General features: G+C 37.5%; 3 protein-coding genes across 6 annotated transcripts; all 3 read right to left on the reverse strand.

The window, feature by feature from the left end:
* Positions 1-4,088: 4,088 nt before the first annotated feature.
* LOC18014130 (uncharacterized CRM domain-containing protein At3g25440, chloroplastic) lies at positions 4,089-6,290 on the reverse strand. 3 transcript variants are annotated; one of them, XM_024153947.1, is made up of 3 exons: positions 6,103-6,290; positions 5,310-5,601; positions 4,089-5,215 (listed from the first exon to the last, which is right to left on the reverse strand). In XM_024153947.1, exons 1-3 carry the CDS (start codon positions 6,228-6,230, stop codon positions 4,307-4,309), a joined length of 1,329 nt encoding a protein of 442 aa, XP_024009715.1. In that variant the 5' UTR covers positions 6,231-6,290; the 3' UTR covers positions 4,089-4,306. The 3 variants fall into 3 exon arrangements, with proteins under 3 accessions (XP_024009715.1, XP_024009714.1, XP_006418629.1); XM_024153946.1 differs by having other exon boundaries at positions 5,310-5,604; XM_006418566.2 differs by having other exon boundaries at positions 5,310-5,579; positions 6,103-6,259.
* Positions 6,291-7,928: 1,638 nt separating this feature from the next.
* On the reverse strand, positions 7,929-10,622 carry LOC18014131 (poly(A)-specific ribonuclease PARN-like). Its single transcript, XM_006418567.2, has 8 exons — positions 10,086-10,622; positions 9,878-10,008; positions 9,610-9,801; positions 9,392-9,504; positions 9,191-9,307; positions 8,989-9,103; positions 8,693-8,905; positions 7,929-8,607 (listed from the first exon to the last, which is right to left on the reverse strand). Exons 1-8 carry the CDS (start codon positions 10,421-10,423, stop codon positions 7,982-7,984), a joined length of 1,845 nt encoding a protein of 614 aa, XP_006418630.2. The 5' UTR covers positions 10,424-10,622; the 3' UTR covers positions 7,929-7,981.
* Positions 10,623-16,312: 5,690 nt separating this feature from the next.
* On the reverse strand, positions 16,313-20,303 carry LOC18014132 (serine carboxypeptidase-like 21). 2 transcript variants are annotated; one of them, XM_024153901.1, is made up of 14 exons: positions 20,164-20,303; positions 19,902-20,047; positions 19,019-19,089; positions 18,786-18,908; positions 18,590-18,692; positions 18,472-18,482; positions 18,397-18,426; positions 18,199-18,300; positions 17,781-18,119; positions 17,407-17,472; positions 17,203-17,324; positions 16,631-16,744; positions 16,498-16,543; positions 16,313-16,396 (listed from the first exon to the last, which is right to left on the reverse strand). In XM_024153901.1, exons 1-14 carry the CDS (start codon positions 20,301-20,303, stop codon positions 16,313-16,315), a joined length of 1,497 nt encoding a protein of 498 aa, XP_024009669.1. The 2 variants fall into 2 exon arrangements, with proteins under 2 accessions (XP_024009669.1, XP_024009668.1); XM_024153900.1 differs by lacking the exon at positions 18,472-18,482 and having other exon boundaries at positions 18,397-18,431; positions 18,587-18,692.
* Positions 20,304-20,902: the final 599 nt, after the last annotated feature.

Below are 20,902 nucleotides of genomic sequence, written 5' to 3' on the forward strand. Positions count from 1 at the left end.
ACGAGCAGACCGACCCCATGGACTATGAAACAGCTGATCTCCTCGATTAATTCAATCATCTGAAACTCTGATACAATTTGATTTTGTTCTTTATTTTTTTTTTCATTTTGGGATTTGTTTCATTTTTTTTTTTTTTCCATTTGCCTTTATTCTCAGACACTGCTTTACTTTATGATTTATCACATTTTCTGAATTCCTCAATACCGAATTCTATCTTCTATTCATAATGAAGCACACCAGCAAATGGAAACCATAGTCGTAGATAGTGGATCCAGCCACACTATCTTAAGAAACAAAAGTTACTTCATAAACCTAACCTATCAAACCGCAAATATTAGCACCATCGCGGGTCCCTCAAACCTTATCGAAGGATATGGCCATGCTTATGTGTTGCTATCAAATGGCACACAACTTGAAATACCAGATGCTCTATATTCTCCTAGTTCGAAGAGAAATGTTCTGAGCTTCAAGGATATAAGACAGAATGGTTTCCACATAGAAACCCAAGGTCAAGGGAACAAAGAATCCCTCCTAGTCACTAAAACCGTAGACGGCCATAAACAAATCCTCGAAACCATACCCGCGCTCTCTACTGGACTTTACCATGCTAAAGTCAGTATGATTGAAGCTAATACCACTCTCAAAGCCCGGTTTACTGATTATACTATTTGGCACGACCGGCTCGGTCATCCCGGTGCAAATATGATGCGTAAACTAATTCAAAACTCTCAAGGGCATACCCTCAAAGAAAACCGAGCTTATCCTCAACACCTCATGTGCACAGCTTGTTCTCAAAGCAAATTGATCACTCGGCCTTCACCAGTTAAAATCTCTAAACAAACACTTCATTTCCTAGAAAGAATCCAGGGCGATATCTGTGGACCTATACATCCATCTTCCGGACCATTCCGGTACTTCATGGTCCTTATAGACGCATCGACCCGTTGGTCATATGTTTGTCTCTTGTCCTCTCGGAACCAAGCCTTCGCTAGGTTCTTGGCCCAAATCATCAAATTGCGGGCCCATTTCCCTGACTTCCCACTAAAGACTATCCGCCTTGACAATGCTGGTGAATTTACCTCACAAGCGTTTAATGACTACTGTATGGCCATGGGGGTAACCGTGGAACATCCTGTAGCACATGTCCATACTCAAAATGGATTGGCTGAATCATTCATTAAACGCATTCAATGGATAGCCCGACCATTACTCATGAGATCAAAGCTCCCGGCCTCAGCATGGGGACATGCAGTATTACATGCTGCTGAACTCATACGCATCCGGCCATCTAGTGAACACAAATATTCCCCATCCCAACTACTCTCGGGTCATGAGCCAGACATCTCCCATCTCAAAACATTTGGGTGTTCAGTATATGTACCCATTGCTCCACCACATCGAACCAAAATGGGACCTCAAAGAAGGATGGGAATATATGTTGGTTTTGACTCTCCCACCATCATAAGATATCTCGAGCCAACCACTGGAGATCTCTTCAAGGCCAGATATGCGGATTGCCAATTCGATGAATCAGTATATCCCTCTTTAGGTGGTGAGACAAACAAGCTGGTCAAAGATCTTTCATGGAATCAAACATCATTAAATTGGCAAGATCCTCGGACTCTAGAATGTGATTCAGAGATCCAAAAGATTATTCATTATCAAAAGCTAGCTAATCAATTGCCAGATTCCTTTGCTGACCCGACCAAAGTAACCAAATCGTACATCCCAGCTTGTAATGCACCAGTACGAATAGCCGTCCCAACGGGACAGACCCAAGTTGCTACAGAGTCTGCACCACGTCTCAAACGGGGCAGACCTCTCGGTTCCAAAGATAAGAATCCCCGGAAATCAAAGAAAGGTGCAATAACCGAAACCGGGATTCCTGCAATATCAGACATAGCCGTGGCTGAGACTCAATCTAATGAACCCTCAATGGAAGTTCGGGACGCCGAATCTCCAGGTTCAGAAGATAACAATGAGATCTCCATCAATTACAATATGTCCGGAATACAATGGAATCGAAAAGAAGTCGACTTAAATGCACTCTTTGCATACAAAGTAGCACTTGATGTTGCGCTCACGCAAGAGGATCTAGAACCCACGTCAATAACACAGTGTACACATCGAACAGATTGGCTAAAATGGAAAGAAGCCATAAACGTGGAGTTAAAGAGTCTCAAACTCAGAAACGTGTTCGGTCCGATCATCCGGACCCCATCACACATCAAGCCAGTGGGCCACAAATGGGTCTTTGTGCGCAAAAGGAACGAACTCGGTGAAGTCGTTCGATACAAAGCACGGCTTGTAGCACAAGGATTCTCACAGAGACCCGGAATCGATTATGAGGAGACTTATTCTCCAGTGGTGGATGCAACAACATTCCGATTCCTCATAAGTCTGGCCATAAGAGAAAATCTTGATCTGCGGTTAATGGATGTTGTAACCGCATATCTCTATGGGCCCCTGGACAACGAAATATATATGAGACTCCCAGATGGCATTGAACTAAAAGACAAAAATGCATCTCGAGATCAATACTGCATCAGGCTGAACAAATCCTTGTATGGACTGAAACAAAGTGGGCGTATGTGGTACAACCGCCTCAGCGATTACCTCATCAAAGAAGGCTACAAAAATGACTCCATCAGTCCATGCATCTTCATCAAGAAGTACTCAAACAAAGGATTTGTAATCATAGCAGTATACGTGGATGATCTAAACATCCTCGGAACATCTGGTGAGATCTCCCAAACAGTCGACTGCTTAAAAGCAGAATTCGAAATGAAAGACCTAGGCAAAACAAGTACTGTTTGGGATTACAACTTGAGTACATCAAAGGAGGAATCCTTGTGCATCAATCGGCTTATATCGAAAAGGTACTCAAGCGATTTAATATGGACCAAGCTCACCCATTGATCAGCCCAATGGTAGTTAAAAGCTTAAGTGATGACCCTCTTAGTCCCAAAAAGGATGATGAAGAAATCCTTGGTCCTGAAAAGCCGTACCTCAGTGCTGTAGGAGCGTTAATGTACCTGGCTAGTCACACTAGACCAGACATATGTTTCGCCGTGAACCTCCTCGCTCGATATAGTTCATCCCCAACTCAGAGGCACTGGAACGGTATAAAACATCTCCTAAGATACCTTCGAGGTACTCAAGACTTAGGACTCTTCTATACTAACAAAAATAAAGATGGGTTAGTCGGCTTCGCCGATGCAGGATATCTATCAGATCCGCACACTGCCAAGTCTCAAACTGGCTACGTTTTTACGCATGGAGGAACAGCCATCTCTTGGAGATCAATGAAGCAGACACTCACTGCCACTTCATCAAACCATGCTGAAATCCTAGCCATTCATGAGGCTAGTAGGGAATGCGTCTGGCTGCGCTCCATGACTCAGCACATCCGCAGAGATTGTGGTATGGACGAAGACACACAGCCCACGGTGATGTATGAAGACAACGCGGCATGCATAGCTCAGCTCAAGGAAGGATATATCAAAGGAGATCGGACGAAGCACATTCTACCGAAGTTCTTCTCAACCTCAGACTGGCAGAAGGACGGCACTCTCAGCGTTCAGCAGGTCCGATCCAGTGAGAATTCAGCTGACCTCTTCACCAAATCATTGCCTACTTCAACACACCGGAAGCTCGTCAAACAGATAGGAATGTATAGACTTAGAGATCTGCAGTGATGCTACAATCAGGGGGAGTAATGCGTGTTGTACTCTTTTTCCTTCACCATGGTTTTGTCCCACTGGGTTTTTCCTGGTAAGGTTTTAATGAGGCAACATTCCCCAGCGCATTATCGAGATCCCGATTGAGTAGCTGGCCCGGTTCACTCGTCCAAGGAGGAGTGTTATAACACATATCATATATGAACTCTTATACCGGCCCATTAGGCCCATCAGGGCATTGTACTTAACCTAAATTCCCTATGTACTCTATATATACATTTTCCAGTGATTAATAAAGTTTCTAAGTTTTCACAACAGTTTTAGATTAATTATTTCCTAAAACTGACAATAAAGATTAGTGCTATAATTAATATTATTTCGAAATAATTTAAGAAAAATAACTTCGCCTTACTTTTTGGAGCTTTACGTTTCACACATATAAAAACTTTAGAAAAGAAGCATGCATACTTCTCCAGTTCTCATAACCACAGTTGCTAACACAAAATCAAAGCTTGAGCATATTAAGAGAGAAGATATACTTGTGACTTTGTTAAACGCACCATTTTCACTTGTACCAATTGTGAGATGAGCTAAGATGATGAAAGCAAGAATCTTCTGGGGATTCTTCATCCTCTTTTCTTCTTTAAAAGCGAAGCAGCCCGAAGAAACATCTTATCCACTTCATCAAAGCCTGGAGACCCATCTTTCTCATCTCCTGATTTAGCCTTCCCTGGATCACAAAAGTCTTCATCATCATCTTCTTCTTCTTCTATGTTGTTTCTTGCTGGGAATTTCTCAAACTCTTCAAGAAAAAGCGGCCGCCCTGCCTTCTCATTTTCTGGTTCGGAATCAGTCTCAAAGATATCCGACAGATCTGAATCCGTCGCCAAATCTGACTCGGCATCTTCTTCTTCTTGCTCATCCTCCAAACACTCTTGGCTTCTTTCTATAATCTTCTTCAACTCTTCAGACCTGTCTTGAGTCTCACCATCATCAACCTTGGCTACATTCGGGTAATCTTGCTTCGTCTCAGCTTGTGCTTGAAGCAACTGAAGCTCTTGTTCAAGCCTCGGAATATACTTTCTAACCGCGCGTAGCGCATCACGGCACTTGGATTTGTCCAAAGCCTTTTTCCTCGGGAGAGTAATCCTCGGCGACATGATCTCAGTAGGAGGCTGAACATAGTTCTTCCCTCTGTACATAATTATCGTGTTCCCTTCATGGACATCAAGCACGATCCCTCCTGTCAACCTCGCTAGCTCAACAGCGATCTCATTCACTTCCTCAGGCGTGAACGTTTTGATCACAACCTGTAGCGTCTGATGCTTCTTCCAGTGAAGGTGCATGTTCAAAATCACTCCTTGGTATATTCCTCGTCTCCCCACCGGAACATAGTTCTTGCACTTTAAACCCATTTTCAGGTAATGAAAATGCTCCTCAGGTGTCAATATCTCAGGGTCGTGCATCGTTTCCGATGACTCTGATGGTTCCAGTTTCTTCATCGTCTCCATAAGCCGTTCCTCTTTCTTACGAGCCTGTTCAGATAAAAACATATCGAAAACACGAACATCATAAGCATTTTCTGGTCTGAAACAGTAAGCAAGATGCGATTTTTTCTCTATAGCAAACCTTTCTCAGTTTGTTGAGTATCTTTTCTTCAGCAGTCATTCTCTCAACCTCTTTCTTTTTCTTCCACCGGAAAAACTTCAGCCACCGCACAACCGCACGCTTACCTTTGAGCTTTTTCCTCTTCGGTTTGGTTCCATCTTGGCTCAAACTGTTCTCAGATTTGGTAACGCAATCAACGGTCTCGCGAGCTGGAGTCGAATGAAACCAAGAGGATCTTGAGTATCCAACGTTCCACCACAAAGGTCTTTTACAAGACTCCTTTTGCAAAACCTTGCACAAAAGATTACCAGTGCTACTACATTATCAGTTAATCTCTGTGTAAATAATCTAAATCTTCTCTGAGAAATAGAATACAATCTGCACAGAAGAAAAATGAGCCTAAGAGGGAAAGGGCTTGCAGAAATTCATGACAATTACAACACAAAAAATCGGATTTTTTTAGTCTTGTAATGTCATTTACATAAATTTTGTTTACAGAAATTTTGCACTGCCAACAAATATTAGATCTAACCTCCTATGATTCAACTAAAATAAACAATTACAAGAATCATCATAAATTTCAAACAATCTGCGTAGAGGAATGTGAAGCTAAGATTCAATTAATGTGCATTTTCTTATGCAGTAGTAGCTGCAAGTATTTGAATCCATAAGCACAGTGAAGAGAAACGATTTTAAATCAGTTCTTTTAACTCAGAGGTGATCATGAAACGGGATTGAAAATGAATCGAACTCCGAATCACCATTAAAGCTCATAGTCGAGCTCAAATACTTTAGATGGAGAACTAGTAGGTACCTGATAGGGCGAGGGATGGAATTAAAGCTTGAATAGAGAGGCGAGGAGGCTAACGACCAAAGATGCCTAGATTTACGGCGGAGAAGTACCGAGGCGGAGGCCGAAACTTTAGCCACCGTTGGAACCATCAAATTTTCTTTTCGCCGGCGATGTTAACAGGCTAATCGCGAGAGACAAGGTCGAGCATGATCCAGAATACAAAACGATGTGTTTTGTCAAACTAAGACATCGTTTCGTTCTGATCAATCTAATTAAAAAAAAATCGACCAAATTCTAAACCAGACCAAACCGGTATTCCACTTGTAAGCTAAATCATACCGTTTTCGGTTATAGTGGAATTGACCAAATCACACAAGTTCACGTAGTGAATCCAAAAATTAATATACTTCATGAGTTTTTTTTGTAAAGATCAATAGATCGTGTATGAATAATTAAGAACCGATAAATTCGTTTACCTTGATCCAAACCAAAGTTATAAGTTTATAAACCGATTTGAACCGATTAAGGTTATTGAAATTATACATTGAAGCTTAATTTCACGAGTAAGTAACGATGGCAAAACCAATATTTCGGTTTGGTTTAATTTCTTACCCCTCGTTCTACGTTTGTCAAGATTTTTGACCAATTGCTACTTCAACAACTGTTCTAAATGGTGCAGATTCATACCTGACAAATTTGACTGTCCGAATTCATAACTGAACTCCTTAAACCCGGATAATTCATACTTATACTAATAAAATTTTAGCGGATAAAGATATTGATCTATTTCTCGTTAGTCAATGACTCTATTCTGTTAACAGACCGTAGTCCCGTACCACATAGACTGCACTGTTAGCACCAGAGATTAAAACGTAAAACAACATAAAAAAAAAGTAAAACAACGTCGTTGTTAAAAAAAATATAAAGAATGAAATCTTCTTCTTCCCCAAACTTGACCAGACAAAATTAGGGAAAAACAGCTAAAGTTTAACGATAATAACAAAGACAAAGCAAAATGAGTAACATTATTGAATCACAATGCTTTCTCAGCGAATTTAGGTAATAATCCTCTCGAAATACATCTCATCAGGTCATAAATCGAGAATTCAGGTAAATTTTGGTTCATAACTTAATGAATTTTATTGGGGAAACTTCAGGGTCGAGTTTAAGCATGAAAATTTCAAGAATCTCTATGAATCTCGAAAACGAGCTCTCTTCTCTAATTCCAAATCGACGAAAGACTATGTCGAACAAGAAGCTAATTTTTTTTGTTCTCATAAATTAAATGACGTCGTATTGCCTTGTTTTCTCATTAATCAAAACAACATCGTTTTAGTAATTTCTTTTAATTTCTTTTTTGTTCTCACTAGTCAAAACGGCATCGTTTTGATAATTTTTTTTGTTTTTAAAAATCAATATTACGTCGTTTTGAACAATTTTTTTTATTCTCAAATACTTAAAACGATGTTGTTTTAAGTTCCGGTGCCAACAGTACAGTTGACGTGGCACATGATTCTTCTCGGCACATTGACGTGGCACATGATTCTTCTCGGCACATTGACGTGGCACATGATTCTTCTCTGTTAACGGAATGAGAGCATTGACTAACAGGAAACGGGTCAATATAGGTATTCGCCAAAAAACAGATAGTACAAGTATGAATTGTCCGGTTTTAAAAAATTCAGGTATAAATATGGACAATCAAATTTATCAGGTATGAATCTGCACCATTTGGAACAATTGAGATAATAAGTGGCCGTTTTCCCTACCGAAGCACAAAAAAGACACAACACAAACTCGATTTTATGAGCCGTACAAGTTCCTTGTTCGTTTGCTTGATGCTGGTGTTAAATATGAATGTATTCATGTGCCGAAAAAAAATACAAAAACTTGTGACTATTCATAACTCATCAAAATTAATAGCCAATTCGCTCGTCCAACTAATCTCTGAAGGTTTGGTGTCTGAATCAAGATCCGTGTCTGAAGATTCCAATGTTTTGTCTAAAGAATCCGCCAAGTCAGCCTCCCAGAAACCTAATCTACATGCTCTCTTGTAAGTCTCATAACCTGCTGCTCTTAGCCCTTCTGCAACCATCACTCTTAACGAACCACCAAGAAGCTGATCTTCATTGTTAACCGCACTGAGGAAAGTCTCCGATGAACTCGGCTGCCAAAAGACCACAACTGCACAGCTCCTGTCTAATAACTTAACATCAAACTCTTGCGCAAAAACGTTGTGTGACTTTTGCAGAACGTTCTTCAGCGTTGAAGCTGTCATCTTTTTCGCCAATCCCCATATGAACACCAAGTTCTCAGAGCTTACTCTTCGGCTGTTCTTTGACCAGACTTGAACATTTTCATCGCTTGCATGTTGATCAGAAGCCAAAGCATAGGAATCTTCAGATGGTTGGACAGAGGATTGATAATCTGATTTCTGTATGGTACTTAGTTTGGCAAAAAGCTGAGATATCATAACAGCATTTTGCCCGTGCATCTGATGACTCTCGTCTAATTTGATCGGACAGCCTAATAAGAGAAAGCCATTAACGTCAATATCCATGCTTAACGCACAAAGCGGAAAAAAAAAACATCTTTGAAAGAGAATTCTGACCTTGATTTGCCACTTCCACATCCACAGGTGCAAAGAACCGATTCAAGGAAGACATAGCTGCAGGTAGATTACTTATATTACTCAAGGGACTAATTTCTTTCATGAATTGACTGAGATCCACAACATTGGGAAAAGCTGAGCTCAGTGAACTGCTGAAGTCATCCACATTTGAAGGTAGAGGACCAAGGAATTTGGCATGAATGGAAGTAAAATCTGCAACAGGTCAAGCATAAGATTTTGATCCATGGAGAACAGCTTATGTATGTGCAAACTAAGGAGGGTGATTCGAAAATAACCGCTTAGATAGTTCTGGGAGACAACAGGTTTCTGTGAAGAAGAGATCAAATCGACCACTTCTCGGAAGCCACGAAGTCGCCTGTTCTCTTCGTTTTCAAGATCTTGAAGCTCTCTCTGTCCAAGGACATAAATCCAGATTAAGAGAGACCTTCACCATTATGCGTATTTCCTGCTAAGGAAGTAATTAATTAAGCTTCCTACCTTAAATCTATCCATGTCTTCCTTCGAACTCATAAAGACAGCACGAACTGCTTGTGTTCCTCCACTCTTTGAAGCGATGAGTAGAGGGACAACATCATCAGCGAATTCGGTCAACATCTGTGTGGTGACAAATATAAAAGCTTATCAAAACTAATCACCAATGTACAAACTACAGTTATCTATCAACTAAGCCTTGTCTACCTCTAGGATGAGTTGCACTTGACGCTCGCTACAAACATCAATAGTCAAGCAAAGCCTCGAACCATACTGCTCACTCCCCAAGACCAGTTTCCTCAGAGAACTCACCAAATCATCTGGAAATTTAACACAAAAACAGATGCATCATATTAAAAATCAAGCTAGAAAACCGAAAGGCCAAAGAGATTCATATTGAAATTGTCTAACACTCGCAAATGCACCATCTCCTGTCTTTGAGCTCGAATCTAAACAAGATTGTCTCCAGTTTTTGACGCGTGACCTAATCCTTCCTACAAAGACGGTATCAGCTACAGTAGACGGAGAAGACGGTGCAGCAACGGGTTCAGCTAATATCGGATTCCCGGAGAGAAACTTCGACGCAGACTCTTGTTCTCTTGATAAGTATGAAATTCCTGTAAAACTACAATTAGTGACCATATTATGAAAGAAATGAGAGGGAATGAGAGGAGACGGAGAAAAGCAATAAACCTTCGTAGATGCAGGCGTTGAAATCAAATCCTTCTCTAGCCATGGCTGTTAAACGAGAGGCTTGACAAGAGAAGCTATAAGAAGGCATCCCTAGCTTCAATTCATCTCGAGGAAACAAATGGAAGTTGTATCTACAAAAAACCCTAATCAATCAAATTTGCGTCAAAGAAGAAGAAACTCGAGAAGAGATTAATTTGACTTGGCTTACGGGTGAACGGTGAGCTTGGAGCCGCGAAGGGAGAAAGGACAGAGAGCGAACTGGAGGATCTGGTAGCGTTCGGCGGCGTATTTAGCTTTCAAGTAGCTCATCTGCGGCGTATCAATGGCGGAGATACGGTGCCACGCGGCGGCGTAGGAGCCGGTGTTTTGTAGGGAGAGAGCTACGAAGTCCGATGAGTCGATTGAAGTGCGAATCTCATCTAGAGTGGATTTGAAGTTGGATTTTTTCACTTGCTTAACACTCCATCTTCCATTATTTAGGGTTTTACTACCGCCGGCGGAAACGGAAACCGATGAAAGGAAGCGCCTTTGCATTTTGGGTAGCATCGAAATGGCGATAACGAAGACTGTTCAGGTTTTTTGGTTCTTTTTCGCGGTGGGAAAATTTTCCGAACCGAATTAGCCAATTCGACTGAACCGAATTAAGGAAGGCTCAATTCTGATCTCATCATGTTTGGAAAAATGTTGTTCGGAAAAAAAAAATTACTATACCAAATTCTGATCTCAAATCGAACCAAACTGACCGATCGAGTGCTATTTCTATAAAAAAGATTGAGTAGGAAAAATTGGAATTGACTTCAATCGAGAAAATACCTAATATTTTAATTAAATATTGTTAAATATATTATATAATATGAGAAAGAGTTTAGTAGAATGAGAAGAAGAAGTTTTTACTATATTCGTTAACTTCATATTACAAAGGAAGTAATACTATTTATAGGGAGCAGCAAATGAAATTACTTCTTTTATAAGTAATATACTTCTTTTATAAGTAATATACTTCTCTTATAAGTAATTAATAAAATATTCAAATGGATAATTACTATCTAACACTCTCTCTTAATTATCCATCATTACGTACTACCTCATTAAAAACCTTATCATGGAAAAACCCAATGGGATAAAAACCAGGACAAGGGAAAAAGAGTATAGTAACGTAATCTCCCCTTGAAATGATGGAATAACGTTCTCTTCATAAATCCCGCAAATGACGTATTCCGATACTTTGAATATGCTTTCTGAATACTGTAGTAGGAAGCGCCTTTGTAAAGAGGTCCGCCGCATTTTCACATAAACGAACATATTAGATATCGACTTCTTGATTCTTCTTGAGCTCTTGCGTATAAGAGAAAAATCTTGGAGGAATATGTTTCGTTCGGTCACTCTTGATATAGCCTTCTTTTAGTTGAGCGACACATGCAGCATTATCTTCAAATACTTTTGTTGGTTCCGTATCGATGACTATTCCACTTGCACCTTGTATATGTTGAGTCATGGATCTGAGCCATATGCATTCTCTACATGCTTCATGAAGAGCAATGATTTCCGCATAATTTGAAGAAGTGGCGGCCAAAGTCTGTTTTTGAGAACGCCATGAGATCGCCGTTCCACCAATTGTGAAAACATATCCAGTTTGCGTTCGAGCTTTATGCGGATCTGATAAATATCCTGCATCTGCAAAACCAACTAGACCAACTTCGGGGTTTCTATGATAAAATAAACCCAGATCAATCGTACCTTGGAGATAACGAAAAATATGTTTTATCCCATTCCAATGTCTGCGCGTAGGAGATGAGCTGTATCTTGCAAGTAGATTAGTAGCAAAGGCTATATCTGGTCGAGTACAATTTGCAAGATACATAAGCCCACTGATAGCGCTCATATAAGGTACTTCAGGACCTAATACATTTTCGTTATCTTCACAAGGTCGAAACGGATCTTTGTTAATATCAAGTGATCTATTGACCATTGGAGTACTCAAAGGAGTTGCTTTATCCATTTTAAAGCGTTTTAACACCCTTTTGGTGTAATTTGATTGATGCACAAATATTCCATCTTGGAAATGCTCAATCTGGAGCCCTAGACAAAATTTTGTCTTTCCAAGATCTTTCATTTCGAACTCTTCTTTCATGTGAGTTCGTGCATCATCAATCTCCTTTTGAGTTTCGATTATGTTCAGGTCATCAACATATACAGCAATGATCACAAATCCTGACGAGGATTTCTTAATAAATACGCAAGGGCATATCGCATTGTTGATGTATCCTTTACTCAACAAATATTCACTTAAGCGATTATACCACATGCGTCCAGATTGTTTTAATCCGTAAAGTGATCGCTGTAATTTGACCGAACATATGTCTTTAGATGCTTCAGGCATCTTTGGTCCTTCTGGGATCTTTACTCCCTCTGGAATTTTCATATATATATATCATTATCAAGTGATCCATATAAATATGCAGTCACAACATCCATAATGTACATTTCTAGATTTTTAGATGTCGTTAGGCTTATTAAGTACCTGAATGTGATTGCATCCATGACCGGGGAATTTGTATCTTCATCATCAATTCCTGGTCTTTGAGAAAAACCTTGTGCCACAAGTCGGGCTTTATATCGTGTGACCTCGTTTTTTTCATTTCTTTTTCTCACAAAAACCCATTTTCACCCGACTGGCATTACATCTTCTGGTGTAATGACTATAGGTCCAAAGACATTTCTTTTATTCAGGGAGATCAATTCATTTTTCATGGCAATCTGCCATTTCTCCCAGTCAGACATTTTCTGGCACTCTGACACGGACCTTGGGTCTGGATCATCATTTTCATTTTCAATTTCTTTGGATACTGAAAAGGAGAACATACCATTTGTATCATTTATCTCACTTCTAGCCCATAATGTCCCAATTTGGGCGAAGTTAATGGAAATCTCATACTTTTCAGTATCATGTTCGTTTCGAGACGAACTTCTTTAATTGGTTCTTCTGGAACCTCTTCATGTATGTCTTCAGGACATATATCTTTATATGGTTCTTCTATAACCTTTTCACCAATGTCTTCAAGACATTTATCTTTATTCGGTTCTTCTAGAACCTTGTCTCCCAATTTCTTTTTCTTTCGAGGATTTTTATCCTTCGAGCCCATCGGCCTCCCGTGCTTTAACTGAACCCGCGGTTCATTTGCTTTATTCCCATTAATAACTAGTTCCGGAACATTTATTTTTGATGGAGCATTAGCAGCGGGGATATATGATTTTGTCACTCTTCTCGTATCTGTGAACGCATCAGGTAACTGGTTTGCCAACCTTTGCAAATGTATGATTTTATGAACTCTACCTCACATTTATTGGTAGGAGGATCGAGATAAGCCAAAGTTTATATACACTTTTGTGCTATCTTTTGGTGATTCTCAAGATCATCCCCCTCAACGCAAGAAATTCATTTTCATCAAAGTGGCAATTGGCAAAACATGCCGTAAATATATCTCCAGTTACCGGTTCAAGATATCACCTCTGGAATAACCCCTTTATTTATACTACTCGAGAAAACTTTTCAGGAGTTTTGATGATCATCATTCTTTATTTCAATCGAGTAGTGTTCCCGGGAACAGAATTCCAATATAATCTTTTAGGGATTAATTCCTCTAGAGGTTAATCTTTGGTTCCACTTTTTATAATGACATGGTGAATCGAGATATCTTATCATCGATTTCATTCAGGTACCTGATTATATCATTAACCATGTCAATAATCTCTTTAGGAGATTAATCCTCTTTTGTTCCTTTTCTTTTGAGGATTTGGAACCAAAGTAGTCTATCACATTTTTCTTACGTGTTATAGACGCAAATAAACCGTCCTTCATGGACATCTATTTTTAGTGGAGCTCAGCTAGGATATGAGATTTTGTTTTTCACTCAATATGAACTTCGGGTTCATATGAGGATCCATCAGCTGTTTCTATATGCCATACTGCATATTTTATGTCACCACATGGAGATCACCATAATTGGTTTTGCAATCTCTTGGATTTGCTTTATTTTAAGCTCATTTCAAGTGCGAACATAATCTTCTGGATGTTCAGCTTACACTTGATGTGGGATTCTTTAATTCTCCCCCTCGAGATGATGACACTTTCAAGTTTTATCCATCTCGAATTGAATCCCACTCTATGACCAACTTCATATTCGATGAGCTGTAAACCAAAAGAAATGGTGATCCATCCATGTATGCTTTTCACGATGGCTTCATTTTTTTTTCTTTCTTTATGACATGCAATATATAGTTGAAAAAGCATTTGGTTTTTCAACATGTATTATATATTCTCAATGATCTTATATCATTGGAATTACCGGGATGGCTTAACCGGTTTATTCAATTAGTAAACTTCAGGTTTACTATGGTATATACCTTTGCCATCTTTTTTATTTATTATCACATATATGCATGTCATCATCGTGTGCTCTTGTGGAGCATTTTTCTCTTACGGAGCTTCTAGCTCTTCCAGAGCTTTTAGTTCATCCGGAGCTTTTAGCTCTTACGGGGCTTTTAGCTATTCCGGAGCTTATAGCTCTTACGGGGCTTTTAGCTATTCCGGAGCTTATAGCTCTTACGGGGCTTTTAGCTCTTCCGTAGCTTTTAGCTCTTATGGGGCTTTTAGCTATTCCGGAGCTTCTAGCTCTTACGGGGCTTTTAGCTCTTCCGGAGCTTCTAGCTCTTACGGAGTTTTTAGCTTTTCCGGAAATTTCAAAAAAATTAGCTCTTCTAGAGCCTTTAGTTTTTAGAGCTTTTTAGCTCTTCCGGAAGTTTTCAATTTTAAAAACATATTTCGATGTCTTTAACCCATATTATAATCGATAAAATATATCAGATAGTTAAACATATTAATTCATAATAATAACATACCTGGTATAGCTTCTATAGATTTTGACGACGTCAAGCCTACTATAAAATAAGGAGGAGACATAACCTTCCACTCCATAATTTTGTGTTCATGGAGAAGAGTTAACCTTCCACTCCATAAAATTTGATTAAGGAGGAGGATTAAACCATCAACTCCATAATTTTATGATCACAGAAGAAGTTTAACCATTATATTCCATAAATATATGATCAAGGAGGAGGCATAGCCTTCTACTCCATAATATTAGTAGGGAGGAGATTTAATCTTCCACTCCATAAATATAAATACGGAGGAGGACTAACCTTCCACTCCATCATTTTCTGATCATGGAGGAGGTTTAAATCATCGCTGAAAAATTTTGTAATCATGGAGGAGGTTTAACCTTCCACTCCAATATTTTGTAGCCATGGAGGAGGTTTAATCTATCACTCCATAAATATAGATTAGGAGGAGGATTAACCTTCTACTCCATAAATAAATTTAAACATATAAACATAAATTAAATAAGGAGGAGGCATAACCTACTACTCCATAAATAAATTTACATAAATCAAACGAGGAGGAGGTATAACCTACCACTCCATAAATATAAACAAGGAGGAGGTTTAACCTTCAACTCCATAATTATGATCTGAGGAGACATAGTCTACCATATGATCATATGATCGTGAAGGCATAGCCTACCATAACGATCGGTTTGGGAAAGGCATAGCCTATCATCCCGTAAACTTAAAAATAAATTAAACATAAATTTAAATCATTGGTCGGAGAAGGCAGAGCCTGTCATCCCGAAATAATACGTAAACGGAGAAGGCAAAGCCTATCTTTCCATAATATATAAACAAAAAAAACATAGCAGATATTTCTGTTTTCGTAAACAATATATAAAGTTTAATTCGATTAAACATAAATAAAATCTTACCTCCAAATATATGAATGAATTACGAGTCGATCATGCTGATAACGTGTTGAATATATTATATAATATGAGAGAGAGTTTAGTGGAATGAGAAGAAAAAGTTTTTACTATCTTCGTTAACTTCATATTACAAAGGAAGTAACACTATTTATAGGAAGCAGCAAATGAAGTTACTTCTCTTACAAGTAATATACTTCTTTTATAAGTAATTTACTTCTCTTATAAGTAATATACTTCTCTTATAAGTAATTAATAAAATATTCAAATGGATAATTACTATCTAACAAATATATATTTAAAATTCAAATCTCTGTCGTTTTTCATCAATTAATTACTTTTTTTTTCTTATAATAATTTTTGATTGTCAAACTAAACAAAAATTAAATTTAATGGATAAATTTTATTTTTTAGATCCCAAAAATCCGAACCGAATCCAACCAAACTATAATTGATTCCAAACTAGATCTAAAGATATCTTGTCACTAGCTCTGACAATTTTCATTGTAATAGGATTTCACTAGAAAAAATTGAAGTTTATTAAAGTGTTTTAAGCTCAAAGAAGACATGTTTGACATGAAATACATAACAAAAGATAATGAGAAGACGAAACTTGAGGGATCTATATCTTTTCTCCTGCGAGAAAACGGCTATAGAAATCCAAGGCTTCATGCGGTTTATATTCTGGAACGGTGTGTCCTGAACCCTGTAAAGCAAAACATTCATATCAAGATCGTGTAACACAAACATCGTTTTCATTTGTATAATACAAAGAACAAAAAACAAAAAAAAACAAGTGATTCTTGCCTTGACGGTTAAAAATGTGAGATTGTTGTCATACCCTTGCGTAAACCTGCATTACCAAAATGTAGAAACCAGTAAGTTGAGAATCAAATTGATCAAAATTTGAGTTATAGAATATATAGAAAAGAAAAATGACCCGGCGACTTGGTCATTTGACATCCATGGCCTCCATTCATCAACCACCTTGTATCCCATTGACTTAGTCCATGCCTCAGAGCCAGTATATGGTACACACATATCATGATCACCGCTGCATGAGTTTATAAACTATTTATTATATACTATACACACTTTTTTTTTGGTAACCTAGGAAGATTTTGAAACTAGTCCATGAATGAAACATGTAGAAACCGGATATTCTTGCCACTTAAAGTGTCTATATCTTGGCCAAGAGAGAATCAAAGATGATTCGCGGGTTTCATTCCTAGGTTTTGACTCACTAGACATCTCTTCTATACCACTCGAACTATACCACTGACCATGCCACCTTGCTTTCTATATTTTCCTAGTCTCCTTTTATTATGATTAGGACGTTCAGGACCCGTAAGCTTGTACTGCCCCTTACGATGGGGCCTATACCATGTAATTTAACTCTCATTAGGAGAGCAGACCCTTCTCAACACAAATCAAACCCGTGACCTCTAGAGTCTCTACATATTCTTTAGTTTTATTTTTACCCTTGATGTATATAAGTAAATATAAATGCACCTGAAAATTAGAGCACGATAGCCACTAAGTGTGAGGTTTCTATGGTATTCGATCATGCTTCCAGCATCATGAGCGTAACCGACTTGGTCTGTACACAAAACCCATCTTCCAATCTCGGTTTCCTATCAATTTAGACAGAATTTAGAGATGTCAAAATGTTTTCTAATAAATACAAGAGAAATGTATGATGAATGATATAGAGACCTTTTTAGCATGAACCGCTTGTCTCACCGCTGGATCGTTCAGCCAGGCCGTTGCAACTCTATCGTCCTGTATCCATATACCAACTTTTCACTTTCTAAAGCAGCGGAGAGATACATATGAGAAGAAATTTATCAAATCTAGCAAACATTTGTGTCTAGTGATCAAAATACTCTTTTTTACGACTTTATTTAAATTATTATATCTATGTCTAAGATCCTAATAAAAATAGATTAACCAAATGTACTCATGTGTATACAATTGATAATTTCAGTAAGTAGTTTTCAAGTGGCAATCACGATAATACTTAACGAAAACTATCACTTATTAAAACATATATTAGAGGAAGATGATGCCTCATGACGTTAAGTACTCACAGTACAAGCAACTGCCGAGTAAGAAGCTGTGGAGTTAGCAAGTAGTTGAGGCCAACTAGGGACAATGCCTGGACGCACAACAGCATCAAAGGGCCATGCACGTCCAAACATCCTCTTTCTTACTCGCAATGGCCTTTCTGTTTCCCCCAACTTATGGAAGCTCGAAGGAAGAGATCCGATGTCAAATGAAGATGTAGATGTTTCATGGTAGCAAGGTTCTAGAATGTTATATACATTTAAACCCCTTAAACCCTCTGACACCTTCTCTAGAAAGTGAGCGCATTTGTCACTTTTTATAGCCTCATTAAAATACTGTCCTTTGCACTCGGCTTTAGTCTCCTGCCATTTTTCTTACACATTAGATAAAAGCATTTGGAAGAAAGAATGGTTATTAAGAAATTGAGCAAGAAAATCAAACCTCAAAGAGTTCATTAGATATGAGTCCCATCCCATGTGCGAAAGGGACTAGAGCGTTACCATCAAACACTGGATCAGTAACTCCATTACCCACCAAATATCCCTATACAATGTATATGTCTAATTTAAGATTCAAGAACCAAAGCCCTGACATTGAATTTGAAACAGATACTCAGTTATTATATTCCATTACTCGTACCTTTAAGTTGATAAGCGGCTTTGTCACATTCTTATTATTCTTACTTGTTTTGTTTCTTTTATTTGTTCTCATTACATTCTTATTTCCTACAACAGAACAAGAAAATGAAGTGAAACATCTGAAACCACCTTTTGTTTTTTTGCTAACATTTTAAAGTAGTTAATTGATGTTAAAAAGATAGATAGATAATGACCTTTCACAACTTCGGAAGCAAGAGTTGGCACATAGATACCGGCATATGATTCTCCTGAGATAAAGAGTGGATTTGACTGAAACTCCGGAAACATCTTGAACCACTGTTGAACATTTGATCTAATGGTTAAGTTTCTTGAATCGCACACACAAGACAAACAACATTGTTTCAAAACCTATTTACATTCTTATTTCACCTCGACAAGGAATGCATAAGAATCAGACGCGGTTTTTGTATCATTAGTATTATAATCAGACTTGTCCTTCGAGTAAGAGTACCCCACACCAACTGGGGAGTCAAGGTATATGATGTTAGAAACCTGACCATTAATAAAAATAAAACATTTCAATAGATTTTACAATTTATTATTCAATAAATAGAAAATAATACTATGTGTTATCTTTATCAACTCGTTGTTATTTCTTTCACCTTAGACCAACTAAATCGATTGAGATGCAAAAGTTGTGATTTTGTCTTCGTTGGATCAAAATTGAAAGGACCTGCAATAGTACCGAATTAGATGATATACATAAGAGCCGTGCCCAAGCAAAAAAAAATAATTTGGCCTCCTTAATCGTTTTTTAAAAAATGTTATAACAAAAAAAAACTAGTTGAATATCAATGCATTTTATATAAAATATGACTATTCTTGCATTTTTAGTAATAAGGTGAATTCTTATTTATAGTGCAGTTACTTTCTAAATTATTTAGTTTTGTCGATGTGGGACAACCACAAGACTGACTTTTTTAAAAAAGAAAGAAAGAAATGAGGCCTTGTGAATTCGAACCTACGTATTAGAAGAAGAAAACACGCACTCAATACCAGCTGCGCTAACTCAGTTTTAAAAATTTTGGCCCCAAAATTTTATTTATTCTCTTTGGCCCTGAAGCATGCTTCACTAACTTGTGCTCAGGCACGGCTCTGTATACATTCATATATATTATCTTCTTTCTTTAAAATCGACACAAATCTCTTTTTCGTAGTCAGAAAGTTTTTAGAAAGCGGTAATAAAGAGAGATTAAGTTAGAGCTTTTTGGGTTAAATGTGAAAATTCTAATACCAATTTCATTTTCAAACTTATTGAGATGACAAGAAAATGGAGGAACCAAAAGCTAATGAAATACAAATAAATTTTGAAGTCTTAAAATTTGCGACCTAATCTTGAATTAAAACAAAGCTAATTCTTAAAAAAATTAGAAAGCGAGTTCTTTTTTATTTATTTTTAAGACGTTTAGAGTGGCTTAAACAAAAACGCGATCCCTACACAGGTACCTTACGCTTTTGAGATAAGAAAGGTTATGTAAAGCTTACCGTGCTCGTAGATAAATCCATCCATGCTAGAGCAACCTGGACCACCATTAAGCCAAAGCACCACTGGATCTCCTGAAGCATTTCTCTCTGATTCCACAAAGTAATACCATAGATTCTTATTACGCTCCTTATATATTGCCACGTACCTTAGATCACATACCAAATTCCATTAGATAAGTTAAAATATATACGAAGAAAATGATGAATCTAAATGCCTGAAATATGAAATTTTTTTGTAAGCACGGAGATAGATTTAACTTACCCGGCATAGTGTTTAGATGGAAAACTGCCGTTGAAGCCAGGGAGTTTGGTGACAAGAGCAGATTCAGGAGCTGACTCTGTTATTTCAAAACCCAAAGACAAGAGTATTGAAGCAACAAGAGCTTTCACTAACCAACCCATTTTGATAAAGAACATAAACTCGCAATTACAATGGAATTCTATGTATCATGTAAGAGTTGTGGTATTAACTATATATAGGAAAAAATCTACGGAATTTTAAATTTTAAATGAAATTTGTTTGGTGTGTTAACAATTAGTCAATTAGTCATCAGTACAACCGTACAAGGAAACAAAATAGAATGAGAAACTATTAGGGGAATATAAGGAAAAAATAACTGTAAAATGAGAAAATAATCTTAAAGAAAATAATACTAAATAATAAACAAAGAACAAAAAATTAAGAGAACACTTATACTGTATATTTTTGGTTCAAAAACATTTATACTATTAATAGAGAAATAATGTTAAAGTTTATGGTCCAATCAAATATTCTTGTATCATTATAATTTTAGATCTTTCATACTTGTATAGTTAGATTAAATACTATGATTGCAAAATATGAAAATCATACAATGTCACTTTTCAAATACAATAATATTTATTTTTTAATATTATTATACAGAAATAATTCTAAAATATTATAGTAATATACTTTTATCTTTTTTACATTAATTATATTTAATTATTATTTATAATTAATATTATTTCAAGGTTTATTG

Source organism: Eutrema salsugineum, unplaced genomic scaffold (assembly GCF_000478725.1).
Source record: "Eutrema salsugineum unplaced genomic scaffold, Eutsalg1_0 scaffold_4, whole genome shotgun sequence".
NCBI classification, from domain to species: domain Eukaryota; kingdom Viridiplantae; phylum Streptophyta; class Magnoliopsida; order Brassicales; family Brassicaceae; genus Eutrema; species Eutrema salsugineum.

Bases quoted from the DNA above. Each gene is read 5' to 3' on its own strand.
- LOC18014130 (XM_024153946.1), bottom strand. From the start codon at position 6,230: ATGGTTCCAACGGTGGCTAAAGTTTCGGCCTCCGCCTCGGTACTTCTC. The intron at 5,605-6,102 runs GTACCTACTAGT...CTGATAATGTAG, and splicing joins TCCATCCCTCGCCCTATCAG to TAGCACTGGTAATCTTTTGT. The intron at 5,216-5,309 runs GTTTGCTATAGA...TTATCTGAACAG, and splicing joins TACTCAACAAACTGAGAAAG to GCTCGTAAGAAAGAGGAACG.
- LOC18014131 (XM_006418567.2), bottom strand. From the start codon at position 10,423: ATGCTACCCAAAATGCAAAGGCGCTTCCTTTCATCGGTTTCCGTTTCC. The intron at 9,505-9,609 runs GTGCATTTGCGA...TTAAATTTCCAG, and splicing joins GAGCTCAAAGACAGGAGATG to ATGATTTGGTGAGTTCTCTG. The intron at 8,906-8,988 runs GTTATTTTCGAA...GACCTGTTGCAG, and splicing joins CTCCCAGAACTATCTAAGCG to ATTTTACTTCCATTCATGCC.
- LOC18014132 (XM_024153901.1), bottom strand. From the start codon at position 20,303: ATGGGTTGGTTAGTGAAAGCTCTTGTTGCTTCAATACTCTTGTCTTTG. The intron at 20,048-20,163 runs GTAAGTTAAATC...ATGTGATCTAAG, and splicing joins CCATCTAAACACTATGCCGG to GTACGTGGCAATATATAAGG. The intron at 17,473-17,780 runs GTGAGTACTTAA...ATATGGATACAG, and splicing joins ACTCGGCAGTTGCTTGTACT to GACGATAGAGTTGCAACGGC.